This window comes from Castanea sativa, chromosome 8 (assembly GCF_040712315.1).
Source record: "Castanea sativa cultivar Marrone di Chiusa Pesio chromosome 8, ASM4071231v1".
Lineage (NCBI taxonomy): Eukaryota > Viridiplantae > Streptophyta > Magnoliopsida > Fagales > Fagaceae > Castanea > Castanea sativa.
The window spans coordinates 31,498,413-31,523,507 of record NC_134020.1 but is presented as its reverse complement, the minus strand read 5'-3'; the positions used below and the strand labels follow the sequence as shown (position 1 = coordinate 31,523,507).

Genomic DNA, 25,095 nt, shown 5'->3' with positions numbered 1-25,095 from the left:
TAGGAAATTTATTACTTATTAAATATTCAAATATAGTGATGTGGTGGAGCCCACCATAAATTTGAAATAAGGATAAAGTTTGACAACAAACTTAGTTATAATTTAAGGCTACAATTTCACTTAATATTTTTTTATTGGATATGAATTTTTATAAATCCATTATTGGATAAAATTTCTTAGTATATTCTCTTTGCTTGCAAAATTTCAAGGAGATTAAAAATCAATAGGTATGTTATCATCATATGCTTAAATTTCAAGTTTTTGTAATTTAAAATTGATGATACGAAAAAAATCAATAGGCTGGATGCTTCGGACTTGAAAGGACTACTTGCTCTCTCGATGGCCTGAAAAAGAAAGAAGAGCGATCAAAGGTGACCGAGGTCGCCGGCCAGGAACCCTCCGATGGCAAAGTTAGTTTTCTCTCTATATTTTTGGAGTTCCAACTTTTTGGGAGAAGAAAAACCTACTTTTGTTTTGTCTGAATGAACGTTTATATAGTGTCCTAAGAACAGTTATCAAACTTGTAACCTCTCTTGGATTTGAGGAGGTGTGAAGGTTCAGAGATAACTTCCATAACTGCTTGGGAGTTACATATTTCTCACCTAACTGTTTTTGGAAGTTATGCGTGTAATAAGGAGTTGTACTACACGCTCAGGAATTTTCCTAAGTGTCCAGGGTTCATCTAGGGGTCCTCGTCCTGAGGACTTCTAGCTGAGCGTACCTCGCATCTTAGGGAGGTCCTTCCTTTATGGACGACCCTTTCCATGGACGAGGTTCATGACGACCCTAGACGACATGTCGGCGTTCTTGTGAAACTTGACCACGCAAAACCTCATTCAAACATCTTCCTACATGGACGAGCTTCGTTGGACGAGGTTCTTACACCCTTCGATTGCTTGGTCTTGCCTTGGACGACTTACATGGACGATTATTGGAGTTTATCCCCCATCAGTTGCTCCTTGTCTATGGGTCGTCTAGGAAGCATATAAAACGATGTCATTTTTTGGACGCGTGTCTTCATGTTAGCTGTATGTGTGCCACGTGTCGTAGCTTCATTGGCAATTTGTCATGTCGATTTAATTTCTTGAGGGAAATGCCAGGTGGCGTGTCTTGATTGGTCACGTAATTTGAGACACCATTTTTCAATGCCTATAAATAGTGGATTTCCTCTCATACCCTCTGCACTTTTTCAAATTTTCTTTTTTGACATCCTCGTCTTAGCGCCTCGTCTAGAAGTTTCCTACGTCCGTAGTTCCCCTTCGTCTAGACTCAGGTATTTTCTACATGCTCGTCCTCGGTCTGTAGAGCTTTCCTCGTCTAGCAATAGTGTTAACAAAGCTATAGATGAGTATCATGACCCTCGTAGTTTTGGTGGGTCTAGTGATAGTAGTAGTGGTGATAGCAGTAGTGGTGATAGCAATAGCAGTAGTGAGGGAAACACCACGGACGAGTATACGTCAGGTGTTCCTAGGATTCCCTTAGAGGAATTTCAGAAAAGCCTTAGGACAAGGACTGAGTCTAGGTCTAGGGCTGGCATAAGTGCCCCCTCATCTTCTGCTCAAGTCGAGGAAGAAGTGGTCTATAGTTGTGTTGTTGGGGTTGCCTCCAAGACAGACGAGAGAAAGTTAGGCCTCCTTAAGTCTTGGTACCAAATCCCTGAAAGTTTAAATCCTAGAGTACCTGTGCGTGATGAGTGGTGTTGTCAGCCTCGTTTTGGTGTTGGCATTTATGAGGCTTACCTCTTGGGGGGTTTGAGGTTTCCCCTCAATGCCTTTGCCAGGGAGTTGCTTTCTAGGTTAGACTTAGGTCTTTGTCAGTTCAACCTTAATGCATGGAGGCTAATAGTTGCTATGCAAGTTTTATGGAGGGAGGTGTTTGAGGGGGATCGTCCTCTTACTGTGGACGGGTTCCTCTTTTGTTATAAACCCTCTGAGATTAACCAATCCCTTGTCTTTTACCAGTTTACAGCCAGAGGGAGAGATTATAGGCTGATAAAATCCTTAGTCACCTCAGATAGGAAATGGAAGACGGAGTTCTTCTTCGTCTCTAGCTTTTGGGCTGGATGCCTTATTGAGGTTGATAGGGATTCATTCCCTCCCTATATAGGAAAATTAGGGAACCTTCGTCCTGAAGGTATGTCTGGTTGTCCCTTCACCTCTAGTTACACTTCGTATTGTAGTCGTTTAATCACCCTCCTCTTTTTTGTAGGTGCCAGACGACCTCTTTTGAGCAAGTTTCACTTTGGACGAGTTCAAAAAGCTCGTCTACACCTTGAAAAGGACTTCCACTCCTTGGTCACCTTCCAACGCCTCGCTACTTAGGGACTTGCTCCTCAGCTTCTTTGCATCCTCTTTAGCCTTGACAGCTACTTCAGCCCACCTTGTAGACTTGTCCTTTCCCTTTTTGATCGCCCTCTCCAGCAGAATCCTCATCTTATCCAATTCAGTTGCCTGCTTGGATGCGGCGATAAACTTAAATATAGCCTGCACAAATTAAAAATTTCATTATAATGGGCATATATACAAAATTGGCAAGACGAGGCATATATATGTAAAAAAAAAAAAAAAAAAAAAAAGGGAGGGGGGCATACCTTAAAAAGGTCATGAACGCCAGAACATTCAAAATCCTTTAGAGACATGTCATAGTACGCCATCACGTCTTCGTCCGTTACAACCTTCTCAAACCTTTCCCAAGCCAAGCCCTCGTTGGAAAGAAGGTTTTGAGGGGCTTGTTGAGAAGGCTGAGACGAGGAAGGAGGGTCAGCTTTGGATGAGATCTGCACAGACGGGGAATCCTTTGGTTCAGAGTCAACATCTAAAATTTGGATGGGACTCTTGGGGACAAGGAAAGGGTTGGATTGATTGTCTTGGGTTTGAGCCTTTTTAGTCTTGGACGACCTATGCTTGACCCTCTTTTCCATACATCTGCTTGGGAGATTCCCCAAATCAACTCTAAGGGACAAACTCTTTCTTTTGTCCCCAGTACAAGGACGAGGCTGCTGAGACTCCTCAAGGACAAGATGAGGCTGAGACTCCCCGAGGGCAGGACGAGGTTGAGGTTGAACCTCCGGCCCCACAGCCTTGTCCATTATCTCCTTCCCTTTGATAGGGGATAAACTCCAATAATCGTCCATAGAGGTCGTCCAAGGCAAGACCAAGCAATTGAAGGCTGTAAGAACCTCGTCTAACGAAGCTCGTCCATGCAGGAAGATGTTTGGATGAGGTTTTGCGTGGTCAAGTTTCATAAGAACGCTGCCATGTTGTCTAGGGTCGTCATGAACCTCGTTCATGGAAAGGGTCGTCCATAAAGGAAGGACCTCCCTAAGATGCGAGGCACACTCAGCTGGAAGTCCTCAGGACGAACCCTGGACGCTTAGGAAAATTCCTGAGCGTGTAGTACAACTCCTTATAACACGCATAACTTCCAATAACAGTTAGGTGAGAAATATGTAACTCCTAAGTAGTTGTGGAAGTTATCTCTGAACCTTCACACCTCCTCAAATCCAGGGGAGGTTACAAGTTTGATAATTGTTCTTAGGACACTATATAAACGTTCATTCAGACAAAACAAAGGTACGTTTTTCTTCTCCCAAAAAGTTGGAACTCTAAAAATATAGAGAGAAAACTAACTTTGCCATCGGAGGGTTCCTGGCCGGCGACCCCGGTCACCTTTGATCGCTCTTCTTTCTTTTTCAGGCCATCAAGAGAGCTAGTAGTCCTTTCAAGTTCGAAGTATCTAGCCTATTGATTTTCTTCGTATCATAAAAAATTATACATAAAAAATAAGTTTAGGGATCGAATGGTGAATAACATCCAATTAGCATGAAATTTGAAATGTGTATTAAGAATATAAACATATAATCCGACGGTTAGATTTTCAAAACATATAGTCTTGTTAATTTTTTTAATGGAAGCTGTAGCCTTAAGCGACAACTAAGTGTGTAACCAAATTTTGTCCTTATAACAATACCACAAGGGAATTAGAGCACGTTTGATACATGGAATGAGAATTACAATAGAAATAATAATTTTCATTACTAGGAATAAAATGTATTGTAATAGAATAACTAAAGATATTCATAAGTTTGGTTGTAAGTTATAACATTAGATTAAAACTTAAGATTTATTTTAGGAAATATCATATTCATAAAATTATATTTTCTTAAAAATAATATATATTTTTAAATTTGATAGAGAGATGAGTTAATTTTAATGGATTTTTATTTTTATACTTGTTATGTGTATATGAAAAGTTTGTTTATTTGGAAATGTATTAATTTTAGAAATTATTACAACTACTAAGAAATACATATTACAACAGTTTTAAAGAGGAATAATTATTCCTCATATTGAAGAACCTTTATTCATAAGGAATGACTCCCCCCTATAATAAAAATACAACTAAACTAAATAATAACTAAACTATATGAATAATTATTACATTATAGTGTATATTACAGTATACCAAATATGTCCTAAGTGTTACGCTAAAAACTACAGTAGAATTCCATGTTTTAGGAAAAGAAAAATCCATATAGGAAGTTTTATTTTTGTTTTTTGTTTTCAATAAAGTTTGATTATAAAAATCAACAATAAATTATGATAGGTGATACGTTCATAATATTTTTACAACAAATCATAGGTGATTTGTTATTATTAGTTCAAATTTGAACCTAATACTAAGATTACTTTTTCGCCCTAATAATAACAACTAATAACAACGTGCCACTTAAAATTTGTTGTAAAAATATTGTGAAAATATTGTGAACATATAATTTCTTATAAAGTATTTAATTATAATATAATTCTAGGGTTGCAGTTTTTTCTTCATTGTTAATCATGACATGGTGCATGTTCTCACTAGAAATGCACAAAACATTTTTGCACGATCCACATGAAAACTACATATGAAAAAATCTAAAAGAAACTCTACAAAATTATTCACTAATAAATAAGCAAATTAAAGCATCAATCATTCCGTATATCAAGCATCATTCTTTCTTAATACGGTTAAAAAACTAAAAACTGAAAAAAAAAAAAAACCCCTTAATATTAGTAGCAGTTAAAAGTTAAGGATGTGCAAATGATATTGGTTTAAAAACTATTTTTAAAAATTTTTAAAGAAAAAAAATAATTATTTTTTTAAATATTTTTTAATGAGTAATACTTAGTTATTCCTCTAGCATGGAGAATTGTACTTTTTATTCACACTTTCATAACGAGGTTCACTTATTAAATTCATAGTAAGATCAACAATAAATGCAAGAGGAAGAAATATCATTTATCTATGTTCTAAAAATACATATTAATTTTTTATTTTTTATATTTTTACAAAATTAGTATTAAAATTTTCTTAAAATGATCTTAAGGCAAATACGCTAAAACTACGCATTATCAGATAAATAAATCCACATTTACGAGTGAAATTAGCTTAATAATATGGACTCAAGCATGAAACCACAGCATCCTTGCCAGTTGCCAACCATAGAAAACAACAGCTCCTACCAATTACTAGAAAGATATCTCAGTGTCAGCCGCCATCCAGTCAAACCCACGAGTTTTGACCCAAAAAAATTAAATAAAAATGGTGTAATATAAACACATACAATTTTATATTTCATTAAAATTTTTTTTTTCCACGGTCAAACTTCACCCTTAGTTTCCCAGAAAGATCCCATTAAAGAAAAACAAGGCAAAAACTTGTACAATACGTGACCATTTTCTTCACCTCCTCTCTAATATCTATCTATCTCTGTCCCATTTGTTTTTATATCTTAGCTTTCTTCTGTACCGTAAAGCTTTTGCTCATCCAAAACAACCAAAGAAAGACTCTCTTTCTCTTTTTGATTTTCCTATTTCTATGGCTTCCTCTTCTGGGAGCTTGGATACCTCAGCTAACTCACACCCGGCTAGCTTCACTTTCTCTACTCACCCTTTCATGACAACCTCTTTCTCTGACCTCCTTGCCTCACCCAACGATATTGATGACCAAAACACCACATTAGAGAATAGAAATCGTAGCTTGTCAGATCGTATAGCTGAGAGAACTGGGTCGGGTGTGCCTAAATTCAAGTCAATCCCACCTCCTTCTTTGCCCATTTCTCCACCTGCTGTGTCTCCAAGCTCTTACTTTGCTATCCCAGCTGGGTTGAGCCCAGCTGAGCTCTTGGACTCCCCTGTTCTTCTCAACGCTTCTAACGTAAGTTTTTTTTTTTTGGTCAAAGTTTCTGCTTTGCTTTTTATGCAACAAACCCATTTAGGTTGTTTGAAAAAATTGAGAGAAATGAAAGATTAAAAAAAGAAGAAAAAAGAAGAGATATGTTTGAAGGCTGTTCTGTTTTAGAGGAAATGAAGGAACTTAATACGAGTCAAGTCAAATTATTGTGCATGACTCAGTTGACTTGGAGGTTTTTTCGTTGTTTTCTTTCGGACCAAAATAAATTCATGGTTATTAACAATCAAATTAAGGAAGCATAGGCTTAAGTCAAGGTCATGTCTTTCAAAATTCTGTTTTCGGTTAGCTGTATGTGGTGCTAAATTAATTAATGGGATTCTTTGTTCCTCTTTTGTCTTGTTGAATCTAATCTAGTTTGCCTAATTATTATCTCCTTTGCCATAATTGGTTGATGGGCTTTTGCTCTTTTTCTGTTTATATGTATACAGATTCTGCCATCTCCAACAACAGGAACATTCCCTGCTCAGGCCTTCAATTGGAGGAGTAATTTTAGCAACCAGCAGCAGAATGTTAAACAAGAAAACAAAAACTACTCAGATTTCTCTTTCCAAACTCAACAAAGGCCTCCTTTATCATCAACAACAAACTATCAGCCTTCAAATACTGCGATTCAAACTGTATGTAACAAATTTTTTATGCACATGCCAGTCCAGGTTTCTTTGTTTTCCTTCTCTTTGATTTTCATTAACAATCTTTTTATTTGTTACAAATTTTCAGGTACAGCCACAAGCCTGGAGTTTCCAAGAACCCACCAAGCAGGATGATTTTTCCACAGGAAAGAGTATGGTAAAGGCTGAATTCGGTTCAATGCAGGGCTATTCCTCTGATATCACCACCATAACAAGTAACATTCAAAGCAACAATAACAACAACAACAACAGCAACAACGGTGGGCTCCAATCAGAATATGGTAATTATCACCAACAGCCTCAACAGCCTCAAACACTGAGTAGGAGGTCTGATGATGGGTACAATTGGAGGAAATATGGGCAAAAACAAGTTAAAGGAAGTGAAAATCCTAGAAGTTATTACAAGTGCACATACCCCAATTGCCCAACAAAGAAGAAAGTTGAGAGGTCCTTAGATGGGCAAATTACTGAGATAGTTTACAAGGGTAGTCATAACCATCCCAAGCCTCAGTCTACTAGGAGATCATCCTCAGCTTCTTCTCATGCCATTCAAGTTTCTAATTCTTCCTCCCATGAACTTCATGATCAGTCATATGCCGCCCTTGGTAATGGACATATGGATTCGGTTGCAACCCCAGAAAACTCTTCCATATCGATGGGGGATGAGGATTTTGATCAGAGTTCTCAAAAGAGCAAGTCCGCAGGAGATGACTATGATGAGGATGAGCCCGATGCCAAAAGATGGTAAGTTTGGTAGATTAGAGTTTACCTCTAAACCAAAGGAAAATTCCTCTAATCCATGGCGATTCAAATGACCACCCACTTTTAGTTACATGACTAGCTAACGAGTCATGTCATTTAATATATGTGGGTGATTTTATGAATCTAATAATGGGTTGGAAGAGATTTTTCCAAAATTGGTTTGAAAAAAACACTTTGTTTTATTAGTTTGTGTAAATTTTTTCTTTTATAGTATGGTTGGGTGGGTTTGGTCTGATAATTATATGTTTTCCTTTAATTGTTCAGGAAAAAAGAGGGTGAAAATGAAGGTATATCAGCAGCCGGGAGCAGAACAGTGAGGGAACCTAGAGTTGTAGTTCAGACAACTAGTGATATAGATATTTTAGATGATGGATATCGTTGGAGGAAATATGGGCAGAAAGTGGTCAAGGGCAATCCAAACCCAAGGTAGCGCTTACTTTTCATTTTTTCTTTGTCAAAATTTTGAAAGTTTTTTTTACATTCAAAGTTCTAGAATCATTATTCTATAACACTTGCACTCTTGACTCTTATATTCGTACCCTATGCTCTCAATGCCTTGTTACTTGAACACCTTTTTAAAAAAGACTAGTCTATCTTTTTGGTCGGTTTGGGCAATTTGCATATTTCAAAAGTGATCCATTTTGGCTTAAAAGTTTCTTTGATGGTGTGTGCTTTATTCTTAGCACTTGATGGATTTATTGAATTAAAAAACCCAAGTTTTAGGCTGAGCTTTCTCACTCAACTTTTGAACACTCGCTTTTGCTTACTGGGATATGTTTTGCCTAGCCTGCCTTTAGCCCTTAAGTTGTAATTTTCTAATCTTGAGTTTACTTGCACACAAATTGTAGGAGCTACTACAAGTGCACATATCCAGGGTGTCCAGTGAGAAAGCATGTTGAGCGAGCATCTCATGATCTAAGGGCAGTGATCACAACCTATGAGGGGAAGCACAACCATGATGTTCCCGCAGCCCGTGGCAGTGGCAGCCATTCTGTCAATAGGCCTTTGCCAAGCAACAATAATAACAACATTAGTGCTGCCACAGCAATTAGGCCTTCAGCCATTACCCATCACACTAACAATTCTGTGAACAACCACCATCTTCACAATCTAAGACTACCAACATCTGAAGGGCAAGCACCCTTCACCTTGGAGATGTTGCAGAGCCCCGAGAGCTTCGGCTTCTCGGGTTTCGGGAATGCCATTGGTTCCTACATGAACCAACAACAACAAGTCACAGACAATGTGTATTCTAGAACCAAAGAAGAACCAAGGGATGACATGTTTTTCGAATCTTTGCTTGCATAGACTTTGGAATTGCAAGGTTCTGACTCAAAAAAGAAAAAGAAAATTCTTGGAGGGAGTAGGAGCGAAAGTGCAAAACAAAATAAAAAGCGCAGGTCCATTCAATTTATTGCAAATTTGTTTGTTTTTGTTGTATATTATACACGGATTGGTTTTTGTATATTAAAAAATTTATCCTTAGATAAGCTTCTCAACTTATTTGTTTATTGTTTTGAGGCCTCCCTACCCTACAATTGAAGGGCCTCAAATCACTTTTTTGTATCACACATGATAGTGATTTTTTTTATGTGCCTGGTTGTAAAACCAAGAAAAGTTGGGAATTTAATCAAAAGCATGTAGTTGTTGTTTTGAGCAGTGAAAGGAAAAGATTGATTGAATTTTTTTTTTTTGAAACCCTTTCTCCTAACAACCAGATTGGGGTCCATCAAAACTAGTAGGACCCACTTGAATCGCAGGCCATAGTTGCTGATTAGAGAGTTTGCATTTGATCATTTGCTTAAATCCTAATGGAGGGAGGGTTTGATTTGAATGAGTCAAAAATGTCAAGCTGGCCCAGCTGGGGATTATTTCGGTGACTTGGTGCACAAGTTGGTCAAGGTCAACTTAAATAGCAACAGATGGACCTTCCAGGTTGCTCCCTTGGTGATGGTTCATCTTAATCTTAATCTTCTAGTACTACTACATAAGAAAATTACTGCATAACCCATTGTCCATATTCATTGTACAGAGAGTCCTTTAGAGTTTAGACCAAGGTGTTAGGACTATTTTGGTACATTTCAACGACAATTTTTATTTATGTTTCAATAGTACTATAACTATATGATGATGATAAGAATGAGACAGTTACGTGTTGCGCACGGTGCATTTAAAAACAAAACTGGACTCCAATGGTCCCACACGGCCTGCCTACCCAATACCCACCGACCTAATAGCTTTTATGTGTCTTCTCCTTCTTCCTCTTTCTATAGATCAAATTTCTACATGCTTTGTTATTTATGTTTTAATGCTTGTTTTTGTTTTGTACCTTAACCCCCATTTTGTCTGTTTGTGTAAATGGTTACCTATTTTTTTGGTTATTGTGGAAGGGTTGCCAACTTGTTTTTGTTTTGTTCCTCAGTCAATTTGTCTGTTGTGGAAGGGTTTTTTGCCTTTTTTTTTTTATTTTTTTTTGGTTCTTTACTCCCATTGGTACCTTTTTACTTCCTTTTAGGGAAACACAAATTTACTATCTAGATTGTCCTTGACTTTAATTTGTAGAAGTTCAGCTAAACGCAAAGCTGTCTTTGAGTTTTTTTCTTTTAAAAAAAAATTTATGAAAGCTGTAGTGAAGTTGGCTATAGCCTATTAACATCAAAACATTTTAAGTCAAAGTCGGCAGTTCTTATGCACAATGATACTAATCATTCACAAACTCCATTCAGCATGCACGGTATTTTAAGAGAGGGAAGTGGACTTATTAAGATGCTAACACGTGTTATAGGTCCAGTACACAGAAACACTGGACTCAATCATTACTCTATTTTAAAATGCTTCAAAAATAGCTGTATTCATTTTCTATTTTTGAGAAATAAATGTGTATTAATTTGATTTGTTTGTTTAAACCCACTTGATTAAGTAGGTCCAAAGAAGATTAATGCTATTATGGTTTGATAGTTCGATAATTGAATAAGTATTCCAAAGAATATATGTGCTGTGATAGGTATTTCGATAATTACATTAAAAAAAAGTTAGTATAGAAGCTCCAACGCCCAAACCACAATAAAAAAACCTAATGATATTTTGCATAACGACCAGTCAACCCTTCCAAATCAACCTAAGCTGGGATTATTTTTTCCTTCTCATTTATAATGCCCCTAAAAACAAAAGAAAAGTCCAACCCTGTCTCTGAATTCAAACCAGAAAAGGACTGGCCCATTATTTACTTCGCTATTTATTAGTTGTAACCTGGTAGTCCTATTAAGAGACAGAGAGAGAGAGATTGCAAATTCGGGAATCAATGGTTGGGCTAGGCTAGTCTACTTTTACACGTAGCCCATATATCTCAAATCTGCCTTTTATTGGGCCCAAGGGCTTTGTTCTAATGAGGCAGTACTTCCGAATTTGTTACTCCAACGGCTATGTGCCCGCCAAGTACTGTTATATTTGGTGTGGGCCAATCTATGCAATTGTTAGTTTGCCGCCAGGCTTGAATAGGGGTGGGGCGGGGGGAAAGAAGAAGTGAAATTGCAAATTGCAATACCTAAGTTTATGTGTTTTCATTTTTGTCTTTATAGTATCAATTATTTCAAAATTTATCCCAACTTTCTTTTATATCATATTGTATTATATGTGATTCTTCGCAATAACTTAATCGAATATTAAAAGTTTAAGTTTGTTCATTTAAATATTTTTTTAAAATGAGTTAAGCTTGAGTTCATTATCAAACCAGATTATAAGTTTAAGCTTAGTTCATTTTCTTATTAAATAAGCTTGAGCTTGTTTATGAACTATTGGATTAACTTATTCAATAAAGCTAGGGACACGATAAAAGTTAATAACAATTTTACAACATTTCTAAATAATCCTACCACTTCATATATGGGCCAATCATAATTTTTAATTTAATTTTTTCAATGGTCCATGTGTGAGGTGATAGGTTAATTTGGAAATTTTGTGAACTTGTTGAATGTTTTATCTATAATAAACTACAAATTACAAATTGATATCTTATGAACTTATTTACAAACTTACATAATCCAAGTTTAAGTCTATAAAAGTATATTTTGAACGTTTATACATATATACATATAATATTATATTACATTAATTTAGCATTATACTCCCTAGCTTGTAAACCCATGCATATGCATGGGTGCATAATATAATTTTTATATATAATTTAAATAATATTAATAATCATTTTCATATTTTGTTAACTCTTTAAAAAAATTTGTAAGAATATAATTAGGTATAAAATGTAAATTGCCCATTTTTAAAAAATTATTGTAAAAAACTTTTTTTTACAATTAATTTATTCTAGACTCTTTGGTTTTTGTACTTAATAACTCACTTGGATAAATATTTATGATGTCGTCTCACATTTGATTCTAAAATTAAGAAATAAAACTTGTAAGCGCACACTGTACCTGATCCCAAGAACAGTTATGGGCTCAGGCCCAATGAGCCTTAAACAATATGAATTTGTAGAGTGTGGGCTTGAAACCCAGGTTAGAAGCGTATGAGGATTAAATGACAAACTAAAGATTGCAAATGCTTGGAAACAACAAGGAGTATAGTCAATCAGCCTCCTCGGACATAAGCCACGAGTTGTTCTTATATTATCTCTCTCTCTTTGTTTCTTTTCTTTTTAGGTTACAAAAAGTCCGTCCCCCCTTTCTGTCTTAAATTGCTCTTTATATATTACTCTTTTGAATGCTTTGTACACGTGTTGCCTCACCTCCCCCTTAGACTAGATATTTCTTTTCTCAGTGCCTTTGAATAGTAACCAGAAGTTTCTCTTCCTTTGTTCGGAGTGTCACTTCCCCATAAATGCGGCCAGGGTGGTAGGTGCAGGGTTTTTAATGTGGAGGTAGCAGCCTTTATCTTTGACATTTCTTCAACACCGGTGCTTCTGGGGCGTTCTAAGGTTCACCCCTTTTAACCATTGGCCTTAACTATGTCATCCCCTAACCTTTACTATGAAATCCCGAGTTCTTCGGTGCTCATCCGAGGGTAAGTTCACCCTCGGCTGGATCCTCGGATCCTCGGCGTATGGGCCGACCCATAGTACTAACAACTTCTAAACCCAGGGTCAGGTCGGCCTTTCTTAACACGGCCCAAAAGACCCACGTTCCCATCAGGATCTTTTTACTCCCCACAAAACTCTTTAAGAATAAATAATTTAGGACACATGGTGCAAAATTGGAACTCTAATTTGGAATTCTAATTTGAGTTTCTCTTAGTTTCACCTATTATATGGAGGAGAGAGAGAGAGAGAAAAATGTAGACATATTTTTTGGTTTAGAGATAGGTATGGAAGGTAATAAATTAGGGATAGTAAATGAGATTCTAATCAGAATATTATCATTAATGAGTGTTTTTTTTAACAGTTGGATCTACTTAAATCCAATGGTTTAGAAAAAGTGTAACTTGAACCCATTTTTATATATATAGATTATCTTATTTACCAGCACATTATTATGCTTAAGCTTTGCTTGTTTAATATTGAAGTCTAATCTTAGTTTTGAGTTTAGATCATTTGTTAAATAAATAAGTATTTCTTGAGCTGAGCCTAAGCTATTTATTAATAGTTTGGTTCACTTGAACCATAGTTGCTGTTAAATCACCTAAAACAACTTAGTTTTGAATTTTTTTTTTCATTTCTAAATATTAAAAAATATATATGTTTTCAACTAATATTGACAAATAAGAAATTATTTATAGAAAAAAAAATTTCTTAATTTTATTATTATTATTATTATTTCTTAGGGCTCCCTTTCACTCTCGTTCTTTATATATCAAGAATTTGTGCATTAATTTGAGTAAGAAATTGGTACATTAGTGGTGAAGAATAATGATAGGGGTAATCAGAAAATTATTGGTTAAAAAAATCTAGTGTGTTGAGCGTTTTTGGTCATTTAATTTAATATTTTTCTTTGATTCTCAATTTTTTTTAATTTTTAGGATTTGAGAAAACATAAGGGTGATTTTGTTGTGTTTTGAGAGATCTAAAATGAACAGATATTTGATGTCATATTTACACAAAGAATATCCACACAACACAACAAAACTTTATGATAAAGCTTTTGATCTCATGATATTTATCCACATGTAATTTAAAACGTTGGGATAACTTGAACCATAGCCTTGATCAAGTTTTCTCTATAAACTTAGACAATAGCTCTTCTTCCCAACTTTGTAATTTCCTCCATACTCTCTCCTAATGTAATAAAAACTAACCTTTTTCTTTTTACCCACTAGTAAGGGCAAACCCAAATACCTCTCATTTTTTCTGATTTTAAGAACACCCAGAGCTTCTTTTATTGACCGACTCTTTTCTTCAAAAGTAGACTTTCTAAGGAAAGTAGTTGTCATGGATTTATTGATCTATTGGCTAGAACAATTTTCATAAGCTTCCAGGATCTCCAAGACATTTTGACATTCACTTGAGGATGATCTGCAAAAAAGAAGACTACTGTCTGCAAAAAGAAGATGGGTTAGTCTTGGACCATATTTGCACAAAATTGCGTCTGTTTGGCTAGAGCTTATAAGCTCAGCTTTTAGTTTATTTTAGCTTTTGTGTACAAAATTTTAAAACTTCACTTTTTCAAAGTATTAGTATACTGTAACACACTTTCAGTAAAAAGTTTTTAACAAGAAGTTAAATAAGTTGTTCTCAAGTGGACACAAAGAGTCTCCAAACAACCCTTGTTAGATAACCACATCTGGGAATTTTGTTATGCGGATAAACTTGAAAGTAGATAAAAGGATCACATTAAATTAGGAAACAAAATTAAAATTATAAAGTTGAAAAATGAAAACATTGAAAAATAACCAAGTTTATGGGTGAAATTTGTAATTAGGATAAAAAAAGAAGTAATTCATGCTCCACCAGGGCTCCCACTTGAAAGGAAAATCTCCATAGACAACAATTCTCTTAATGGCGACTAATCACTTTCCAACTCTGATTTCTCAAATCTAGCAAAAACTAGGTAACCATATTATGGACCCTACCTAGGGATGGCAATGGGGCGGGGGGGGGCGGGGCTGAAGGATGGTATCTTCGCCTCTGCTTCGCATGGTTTTGTCTTCTTCCATCCCTACCCTGGCCCGCATGACGGGGAAAATTTTCTTACCTCATCCCACTCCTTAGGGCCTCGTGAAGCCTCGCCCCACTCAGCAAAACTCTACTATTTGTTGATTTGCCCACAGATATTAATTTTTTTTTAATAAAACCTATCTCATTAATAAAAATATACTTGAAATTACAAATAAATTTATCCCATCAAATCAAACTAATTTTTAGCAAATACTGAATAATAGTATTCAATTGTTTAACAAGACACTATCGCAATAAACATAAAAATCTCATAGTACAAAATCAATGATTCAATGGTATATAAATTTGTTTCTAATAAAGACAAAATAATTCATTAAAATTGGTACCTTATTTCCAATATTGCTAGAGAGAAAAAAGAGGTAGAGAACCACGTAAGGTATAATAAAATAAGTTGATAATATGTTTGTTTAAATTGTAGGGTTTTAGAGTATGAAAAAGTTACAATTTAACCCTTATCAACGTGGGGTGGGGTAGGGTGGGGTGGGGCGGGGCAGGGCAAGGTGGGGTAGGTCTAAAAAGTCTAAACCCATTCCCACCTCACCCTGTGGTGCGGGGCTAAAATCTCCTCCCATCCCCACCCCACCACCTTTGCGGGGCGGAAAAATCCCGCGCAGGGCGAAGCGGGGAGGGGCGGGGCAAAATTGCCATCCTTAACCCCACCACATCTTTCCTTCCTAGACAGTTGAAATAAATTCCATTTCCCCAATTTACCCTCAAAACTCCCATTTATTGACAAATCCCACCCTCCTCCCCCATCTTCACTCTCTTTGAGACTTAATACTTGGCATCAAACTTAGTGAACGATTCATGGACCCACCAAGATTAAGGCCCAGTCTGTTGAAGAATGTTTACATCTGAATCTTCTTCTTGGAAGTTCTAACTTTAGGATACCGCTTATTTTGCTGAAAACTGAAAATAATAAAAAAAATAAATTTCGGTTACTGTTCACACTAAAAACATTGTTCATATGCCTTGATGCACTATTTATATCCCATGAATAGTGCACCAGACCCTAGTCCCAAAAAAAGAAAAGAAAAGGCCTGAAACGCAAAACATCCAAACGTGGACGCAATCCAAACAACACCTTCTTCTTTGAATCCTTAAGACTTAATGCCCGTGTCCCCGTGTCTGTATAGGACCCCGGTCTACCAAGAACTTGTGTAAATTTGTTGACTTTTACTCTTTCGTCTTCCAAGATTTGGTATCCAAAGCCTTTCTCTCCCAATTCCAAGGCTTTCTGCCTTGAAACCCTAGTCGGTGAGGATATACATGTGTTGAGAGAGATCGGTGTAATGGACTCCTTCGGAATCTCTAAGAGATTGTCTCCATCGATGACTGTCTCCGGTGAGGCACATTTCTAGCCGTTTGATGATAACACTTTCGATTTCGAGTTTTCTGGCATCGGTCGCCTATACCGGTCGAATCGGTTGGTCGGTTTCGCTTAGGAGATCACTCGGACGCTTGGTCCGGGAGGCTTCCTTGTTGTCCTCACCAATACCAAAGATTTGTACAACTTGCACTCTTTCCTTGAATTGTTCAATTCCTCCTTTAGATTGATCAGTTCTTGCAAAATTGATAGCGTAGATTCTTTGAAGATTTGAGAGGTTATGATGCAGAAATAAATAGAAATTGTTTTCCATGGAGAGAGGAATTCAAATTCTGGTGATAAATGCTCGGTTCCGGTGTTCAAATGCAAAATAATTTGCAATGCTGAGCCGGTGATTCAAGAAAAGCCATTGAAACCTTAGTTAATATGAAGAGAAACATAAACAACATAAAATACCTAACTTCTTCTGTCATGCCCCAAACCCCAAAGGGTCCAAAGCGTGAGAAAGACATCTCAAGTACCTGTAAATTTTTACATTTTGACAATTCAATCCACATAAATCCTATCAAGTATCAACATCAAGAATTATTATAATAATTCCATTGAATATATTTTCAAAGTAAGTCAGAGCTCTAAGTATTAATTAGAAGGACCATTGGCCACAAAAGAATAGAGGTCTGAATAACAATTACATATCAACAGCTTGTCCCATTAGTGGGAATACAATCACAACCACTATAATATACAACAAAAATGAGACAAGCCTATTCTAAGATGTACAACATCAAATAACTCCATTACAAAAGTTCAGCCTCCATCAGTAGTTAGTTTAACTACTATTAGCCACGAAAAAGCTGTCTCAAAGTATTGTTGCCTACTCTGAAAAGTTTATAAAAAATATAACGGGATGAGACGAAGCCCAGTAAGTAGTATAATTAATGGGGGTGGGGGAAATGCAAGTTTCATCTTCAATAATAATAATATGACAAGAATGATTAAATAATAAAATATAAATTTTCTCAAAGTAAATACCTTGAAACTATATACTATAATCTGTGAGTACTAACAATATAATTTCCAAAACAATAAAATCTAACATACGGTAGTTTATCACAAATATACTATAATATCACATAGACCGGTCAGGGGATCCACCTATTCACAACTGGCATGATATTGCCCTCTCTGGTATGCAGACTCTTAGCTCCATGGACAGTAGCCTCACCCATACTCTCAAGGTTTTTCTTTCCCTCCATGGGCAGCAGAGAGAGCGCGTCAAATAGGACCTCTTTTGCATGTGGTCTTTTGGCCCCATGGACAGCAGCCTCACCCACACACAATCAAGGAACCTCTTCCCCCCATGGACAGCAGGGAAGAACGCGTCATCCAAAGTGAAAGGGCACTGACCTAGATTTGATTCCGTTGTCACAAAGACTACAAAAACCAAATCGGGTGATCACTGGGAAATCACACTGACCTACATGGCATGGTGTTAAAACCACATAAAGCTCACAGGTATATATTTCCTTTCAAATACATAGTTTATAACCAGGTAGTTTTAGAAAAACCTTAAATAATCTAACTTCTACAAAGTTTGTAAGGTTTTCAACTTCATTCTTGTCAAAAGATTTTCTATCAATTTCCCACATAACAAGACAAGATAAACATCTTTAAATTTTCTAATATACCATAAAATCCATGATTTCCTTACCAAAGATTAAATAAAAGATGCTTATTTTTCCATATCAACAATTCATGCCTTTCCCCAAATGCAATACTAAATATGATGCATTTTTATATATAATAATATGCAATAGGATCACAACACAACAATTTTTTTTTTTTGAGAAACAAACACACACACACGCACACAAGGGAGAGGGAAATGAGTTCTAACACAAAGGCACACCACAACTCCACTCAAAAGCCATAGTAACTTTTAAGGGAAGGTGGGGCAAGTTATACTATACACAGCACACTCTTTTAAGCAATGTGGGACAATTACCTAATTTTTTTTTTTTTTGAGAAACAAACACACACACACACACACACACACACACAAGGGAGAGGGAAATGGGTTCTAACACAAAGGCACACCACAACACAACAATTTTAAGAAAACATATATCCATATATAATTTTCCAAAATGTGTTTGACTCAAAAACATCATTTATGAAATATGGTTATTTTTCCAAAAATATCCCATTAAGAAGCTACTTACCTCGCAACCACAAAAGCCTAATTCTCCAAGCTCCAAGGAGATTAGCTAGAATCTAAACAATATCAAGTAAACCCATCACAATAAGCATAGAGCTTGAAATTGTATCTAGCCACAATTTAGGAATTACCAAATAGAGACTTAATTAGGCAAGCCTAGTATTTAACCTCATCAATATTAACATATTTCACTTCCAAAGTTTCTCAAAAAATTAATTCACAAGGCATATACTCCAATTTATAGAGTTAACCCATTCAAGATCATCTCCAACATTATGACTAGCTTCCATAAATTTACACTACATCATTAAGAGACCCATGAAAGCAAAAATCAAAATATCGTCCAAGACAAGAAATTTAGAACTTCAACTAACTCCAAATAAACCCAATGGCAATAGAAAAATTAAATTTGCCAACCATCACATGTTATAATTTAAAACCCCTAAATTTTCCACCACACATATACCTTAAATAGCCATTTATAGCACAAATTATATACCCATTCATCAAATAATTCCACCAATACAAAACTCATACATAAAAACACATATATATCACTTCCAATACTCATAAATCACATGAGTATCATTATTAAAGCTTAAATACAAATAACCTCAAGCAAAAGTGTAAAACCCACAAAAAAGATTAGGAATTTTTTACTTAAAAAAAATGATGAAGATGCTTAGGGGTTCCTAAGTATTTTTCCAGTGATCTTGCCGGAAAAATGATGGTGAAATGGTGTGGTTTGGAGAGGAGGCCGGCGGGTGAGTGTGTGTTTAAGTGAAGAGATAAGAAAGAAAGTGAAAGACAGAAAAGAGAGAGCCGGCCAAAAGAGTGAAGAGATAAGTGAGAAAAAGGAGTGGTGGAGAATGGTGGGTAGTGGGGTTAGGTGGGGCACGTGGGAACCCCAAAAATCTGACCTTTCCCCTTTTTATTTTTATTTTTTTTTTTTTTATGGGCTGACAGGGACGTGACATCTTTGGCAGATATTAACTTTAAGAATAGGTATGTTTACGTCAATGTTGGAGCTCGGAGTTATGGCTCTAGTATAGTTAGTTGGTTTAAGAAAAGTATCCTAAACAGAATAAGACTTTTGAGATTTTTGCCATTGAGGCTGATAAGGCGTTTCATGAGGCAAAATTTGCTAAACAGTATAATTCTAGAAAATTTTTAGGCGGATGGCATGCATTCAAACTTTATTAGTTAGTTGGACTCTCTTTTGAAAATCGAGTACAGCAAAATCGCCTTTGGACTTCCAGCCAAGATTGCCAAAGTTGACTTTAATATACTCGACTTCCTACTGAAAATTAGCTTTGAGGTGGATAAAAAAGGAAGTCGAGTATAGTAAACTCGATTTTGGCTGGAAGTCGATTTTGCTATACTTGATTTTTAAAAAAGAGTCCAACTAACAAATAAACTTTCAACACATGCTATTGGTTTAAAATTTTCCCAGTATTATACTATTTGGCAAATTTTGCCTGTTTCATGAAGAGCATAGATTGAAGAATTGGGTCAATTTATTGCCTTATGTGGGATCGGTGAGGAACGAGACAATTTTCTTTGAGATCACTAGGGATCCAAGTAAGAAAGTGGAGAAAGGTAAAGGAATGGGGTGGATTCGACTAGTGCAGACCTCGTTGAGTTATATGGGTGATGTGGATAAGATTCAAGGGTTTGATTTTGCTAGCTGGATGTGGAAGGGACTAAGTTTCATTTGATTCCGAGGTTGATTGAGACGGGGTGATTTCTTTGATTGATGAGATGTTTCTTGAGTGTCATTACAGAATACAAATTACAGTATAATCTTATTGGATATACAGGTTAGATTAGACATGTAACTCTCATTAACATCATTGTATTTTCCAAACACTTAAAACATTTCCTGGAAAACCTCGTAGCCTTTCCACCAAATTCTCTTATTTGAACAGCTGCAAATTAATTGATGAATGCAGCTATTTTGCCAATTACATGTTATTTGTGTGCGAATTTAACAAAAAGTCTCCAGCACCAACCAATGATGTAGTAACAAATTTAATTTCTGGCATGTTGCCCACTTTTGTGCTGAAACTAACGCCTTCCTGAGTATTTTGACTTTCACACCTTGAATTGGGCTTTGTTTTAGAGCAGAAATGAACCATTTTGCTTTCTTTGATTAAATTTTAGAAAATATTATAGACGTAGCGTTTGTTGGAAAGGAAATAACTATATATATTGACATTAAAAAAAAAAAAAACTAACATTATGAAAATTGTAAAAATACCTATGAGATGTCAAAATTATCTTGTTATTGATGTGATATTAATTGTATTAATTGATATAATAGTTTATAGACCTTTTATAATAAAATTTGGACTTGCAAATTGACACACCTTAATAATTTTAATGAAGATGTTTAGGTTTAATTCTATAATTCTCCAATGTTGTAACCATGTAATTAAAAAAAAAATGGACTTATAATAATTAATGTGGCACAATCAAAACCATCGAATTCTCTTTTATATATATATAATTTTTTTGTTTTTGTTTTAGGGCAGTCCTCTTATATCTTATTCTTATGTAGACATCGCATGCATGAAGCCTTGGACCGTGGAGAGATGAATGCCCCTTTACCTTTGGTCAAAGGTCTGAACGAACAAAGTGGAACCATTGACACTTTTCCCCATTTGCTATTGTTAATTTGTTATTGTTGACATTGTTGTTGCTGTTCTCTCCCTCTCTCTCTCTCTCTCTGTCCCGTCCATCCATCTCTAAACTCTCTTCCCACATGGATTTCCCTCCTATTCCTTTGTGTTCCTCTTTGTTTCTCCCTTTCCCCCCGTAACCCAAAGCCTCTCTCAACAAAAAAAAAAAAAACTTTCGATCATCTCTCTTACCCTCATGCAGGTTCAGTCACATAAAAATGAGCACAGACAGTAAGCTGACTCAAGAAGTAATGAAAGTTGGCTCCTCCACATGCAGCATTTTTGGTCGCTTAAACTCAAGGGGTATATGGTTTGGAGATGACCCTCTCGACTTCTCTCTCCCTCTCTTGCTGTTGCAGCTCTCCCTCATTTGCATCTTCTCTCGTTCCCTTCACGCCCTTTTCAAGAATATTGACCAACCCTCCGTTGTTTCTCAGATTGTTGTAAGCCTTCTCTCCCTCTTCTTGCTAAGATCAATATATGAATTATGGCATTTATCATTTATTGTGTTGATATACCACATTTATGTATTATATATAAGCGGGTTGCCCGCGGGTAAAATTTAGGTATAGTTAAGTTAGATGTTATATATTAGGTTGAATTGTGGTTATAGGGACCAATAAATCACATGATTGAATTTAATTATTCCTGAAAAAGATAATATTGTTTTTGGTGTATTGGTTAAGAAGTTACACTTTATTGGCATGAGGTTACATCTTTTAATATTTTCTTAGCTTCAAATTATTAAAATTCACATTTTTAAATCAGGTAAATTGAAAAGAAAGTTTTGAAAACATAATAGCAAGCTCATTATAATTTTAATACATAAATCTTATGAATAAAAAGTAAATACAATTAAATCTCTTAAAGGTAACATGTAACTTTTTAAATCACAAGCTGACAATTTAAACTTGATAAGTTCTATAATTGAAATTTTAAATTCCCCCAAAGAAAAAAAAAATGGGCATAAGGAAAAGGGGAGGAATTTTCAATAACAATTTCCAAGTGTAAAAAGAATTACATGTAATGAAATTTAATTTCCATTTAATCAGGTAAAGAATTTTTCAGAAAAATATTGTTATTTGTTGAGAGGAATGAACCAACCTAAAGGAGTTGCTCCTGAAAATATATACAAATGGTTCAATAAAAAATTATGCAGTACTCCCTTAAGTTCCTTCTTGACATTCATCATGTACTCCAAGTTGCTTAAGCATTCCACTAATTTGTTGTCAAATCCAGTAGCTGGGAATCCATGACTATGAAGTTCTTAATTGGTTGCATGTATGTGACTTTATATGATTTTACTTGCATATACTGATCCCATCTTTGATGTTCACTAGGCTGGTGTAATTTTAGGTCCTTCAGTTCTAGGGCGCAGTGCAGCATATGCAGTCAAAGTTTTCCCACCTAAAGGGAAAATTTTACTGGACACCTTGGCAGTTTTTGGTCTCATGCTATTTGTGTTCCTACTTGGGGTGAAGACAGACCCAACTATCTTTTTTAAATCAGGCAAGAGGCCATTGGCTATAGGAATTTTAGGCTTCTTTGTTCCTTATGCACTGGCTGGACTAGTTGCCTTTGTCCTCAATCATTTTCTGTCATTGGATCATGATATTTCCAATGTGCTTCACCTTGTGGCAGTATTACAGTCTCTGACTTCCTTTCCAGTTATTGCTTCCTTTCTGGCTGAACTCAAGCTGCTCAATTCAGAGCTTGGACGGCTGGCATCATGTTCTTCAATTGTGTCTGATATGTGCCACTGGTTTATTGTGGCAGTGAGGATTGCTACAAGATTAACTATTGCAAGGTCATTGAGAACAGCAATTGGGGCTACTTTCTCAACTGTCCTTCTTGTTATATTCTTTGTGGTTGGAATCCGTCCAGCAGCTCTGTGGGCAATTCGAAATACCCCTGAAGGAAAACCTGTAAAAGAGATCTATATTTCTGTAGTCCTTATAGCACTATTGTTTTGTGGATTTATGGGTGAAGTTATTGGCATAAATGCTTTTATCACTTCTTTCGTATTGGGCTTGTTCATACCAGATGGCCCTCCTTTAGGTGCTGCATTAGTAGAGAGGTTTGATTGCTTTGTTTCAGTATTGCTCATGCCTATATTTTTCACCTCATGTGGATTAAAGGTGGATATTTTTGCCATAAAAAATTTAAAGAATGTGGGTATGATTCAGTTGATTGTTGTTGTTGCATTTTTTGGGAAGATCATAGGTACAATGTTGCCTCCTATCTTGTGTAGGATGCCACTCCGAGATGCCTTCTCTCTTGGTATTATTATGAACTCCAAAGGCATTACTGAACTTGCTATATTGGTTCGCTGGAAGGAACACAATGTAAGCCATCGATTTTCCTACCCCTTGATGTATCTCAGATGCATTGTCTAATGGCATTCTTCTGTTTATCCTTCTGTGTTTTGTTACTCTTAAAAGTATGATATTTTTCCCTTCTACTTTCATAGAATTAAGTACATAAAGCCATATATTAGTGATATATTCATGAAAAAGAATTTATGACAAAGAATCTAGAGTAGTACATTAACCTAGAAGACTATTTCTTTGATGTTCTTAACAAATAAAGGTAATTACAATAATGGGCAGGTCATTAACGAAGAATGCTTCACCATTTTGGTAATCTCTTTGCTGATTGTAACTGGAGCTATCACTCCCCTCACCAATGCCCTATATGATACTTCGAAGAGGTTCCTTGCCTACAAAAGGAGGACTATTTTACACCACAGGAACGATGAAGAGCTGCGCATACTTGCTTGCATCCATACAACCGATAATGTCCGAGCAGTTTTGAACCTTCTTTCTGCTTCCAACCCCAGCAAAGAGAGCCCCATCAATTTAGCTGTTCTGCACCTAATCAAGCTTGTTGGCCGTGCCTCCCCCCTACTCATTGCTTGTGTGTCAAGGGAAAATAAATCTCAATATTCAACTCAATCAGAACAAATTTTCAACGCATTCAGAAAATTTGAACAACATTACTCTGGCCATGTTATAGTGCATTGTTATAAAGGCATTTCCCCTTATGCTACAATGCACAATGATGTATGCTCCCTAGCTCTTGAAAAGAGAACAACCTTCATAGTCATCCCTTTCCACAAGCAGTGGGTTATAGGGGGAAGAGTAGAATCCTCTAATACTCTTAGGCACCTCAACAATAATGTGCTTGATAAGGCTCCTTGCTCCGTTGGAGTCCTCATTGACCGTGGGAATCAGAGGAAACCTTGGTCCATTCTTGGACAACCCTCAATGTATCGGGTGGCTGTGCTCTTCTTTGGGGGTGCAGATGACCGAGAAGTACTAGCATATGCTGGACGCATGTATGATGATCATAATGTTCTAATTACACTTCTACGTTTCTATTCTTCAAGTGAGATTGTTGGTGGTACAGCTAGGAGCAAGATACTTGATACCGAAATCTTGAGTCAATTTAGGCTCAATGCCTTTCGTAATCAGCGAGTTTCTTACCAAGAGGAGATGGTGATGGATGGAAATGGTGTGCTTGCTGTACTCAGGTCAATGGAGAATGCTTATGACCTTGTTATGGTTGGGAGACGTCATCAGGATTCGCAATTGATGTCAGACCTTGGGAAATGCATTGAGCATGGTGAGTTGGGTGCAATAGGAGATACACTTGCTGCCAAAGATTTTAGGGGTGCAGCTTCAGTTTTGGTTGTGCAGCAACAGACCAAATTGTGGGGTTTGAATGACCCAGAGGATTCCACGCGATTGAGAAGAGTAAATATATAGGAGGTTTTAGGATTTTGAACATGTTCAGTTGTAGATATAATCATATAGACCTAGTGCAGGATCTAATTCACAGCCACCATCATTCCAAGTTGTGTATCCAATCATTTTCTTGATCTTTTTCTCTCTTCCATTTCCTTGTGGGTAAGAGATAAATGTGTATTTAGAACAGTAGGAGCAATGAGAAGTTGATTTCAGATAGCCTTCTAGTATTACTACTGCTACTAAAACACTCAAATCAGCTGGCTCCTTTAATAATGATGCGCCCCTGATTCAAAGCCTACCCTCTCCTTTCTTGGTAAAACGCTTTATACTGTCTAATTGCCTATTTGTATCTACAGTTGTAGAATCTCTCTC

General features: G+C 36.2%; 2 protein-coding genes, 1 long non-coding RNA gene and 1 pseudogene across 7 annotated transcripts; 3 read left to right on the top strand and 1 right to left on the bottom strand.

The window, feature by feature from the left end:
- Positions 1–5,716: 5,716 nt before the first annotated feature.
- LOC142607417 (WRKY transcription factor WRKY24-like) lies at positions 5,717–9,307 on the top strand. Its single transcript, XM_075778908.1, has 5 exons — positions 5,717–6,198; positions 6,663–6,851; positions 6,952–7,607; positions 7,890–8,051; positions 8,474–9,307. The coding sequence occupies exons 1-5, from the start codon at positions 5,860–5,862 to the stop codon at positions 8,931–8,933; spliced, it is 1,806 nt and encodes a 601-aa protein (XP_075635023.1). The 5' UTR covers positions 5,717–5,859; the 3' UTR covers positions 8,934–9,307.
- Positions 9,308–16,040: 6,733 nt separating this feature from the next.
- Positions 16,041–20,096, top strand: LOC142606198 (uncharacterized; annotated as a pseudogene).
- On the bottom strand, positions 16,671–19,115 carry LOC142607147 (uncharacterized). Of its 3 annotated transcripts, none has more exons than XR_012839246.1 (4): positions 18,954–19,115; positions 18,298–18,349; positions 17,231–17,547; positions 16,671–16,954 (listed from the first exon to the last, which is right to left on the bottom strand). It is a non-coding gene; the product is annotated as an uncharacterized LOC142607147 (long non-coding RNA). The 3 variants fall into 3 exon arrangements; XR_012839245.1 differs by having other exon boundaries at positions 16,672–16,954; positions 17,231–17,552; XR_012839244.1 differs by having other exon boundaries at positions 16,675–16,954; positions 17,231–17,509; positions 18,954–19,113.
- Positions 20,097–20,907: 811 nt separating the features above from the next.
- Positions 20,908–25,057, top strand: LOC142607973 (cation/H(+) antiporter 15-like). 3 transcript variants are annotated; one of them, XM_075779665.1, is made up of 4 exons: positions 20,908–21,417; positions 22,315–23,051; positions 23,226–23,319; positions 23,584–25,057. In XM_075779665.1, exons 1-4 carry the CDS (start codon positions 21,193–21,195, stop codon positions 24,739–24,741), a joined length of 2,214 nt encoding a protein of 737 aa, XP_075635780.1. In that variant the 5' UTR covers positions 20,908–21,192; the 3' UTR covers positions 24,742–25,057. The 3 variants fall into 3 exon arrangements, with proteins under 3 accessions (XP_075635780.1, XP_075635779.1, XP_075635781.1); XM_075779664.1 differs by having other exon boundaries at positions 22,315–23,319; XM_075779666.1 differs by having other exon boundaries at positions 21,297–21,417; positions 22,331–23,319.
- The last annotated feature ends 38 nt before the right edge of the window (positions 25,058–25,095 follow it).

Excerpts from the sequence above, each read along its gene's own strand:
- LOC142607973 (XM_075779664.1), top strand. The coding sequence starts at position 21,193 with ATGAGCACAGACAGTAAGCTGACTCAAGAAGTAATGAAAGTTGGCTCC. Across the intron at positions 21,418-22,314 it reads CCGTTGTTTCTCAGATTGTT|GCTGGTGTAATTTTAGGTCC; the intron begins GTAAGCCTTCTC and ends GATGTTCACTAG. Across the intron at positions 23,320-23,583 it reads TTCGCTGGAAGGAACACAAT|GTCATTAACGAAGAATGCTT; the intron begins GTAAGCCATCGA and ends AATAATGGGCAG.
- LOC142607417 (XM_075778908.1), top strand. The coding sequence starts at position 5,860 with ATGGCTTCCTCTTCTGGGAGCTTGGATACCTCAGCTAACTCACACCCG. Across the intron at positions 6,199-6,662 it reads TTCTTCTCAACGCTTCTAAC|ATTCTGCCATCTCCAACAAC; the intron begins GTAAGTTTTTTT and ends ATATGTATACAG. Across the intron at positions 8,052-8,473 it reads AAGGGCAATCCAAACCCAAG|GAGCTACTACAAGTGCACAT; the intron begins GTAGCGCTTACT and ends CACAAATTGTAG.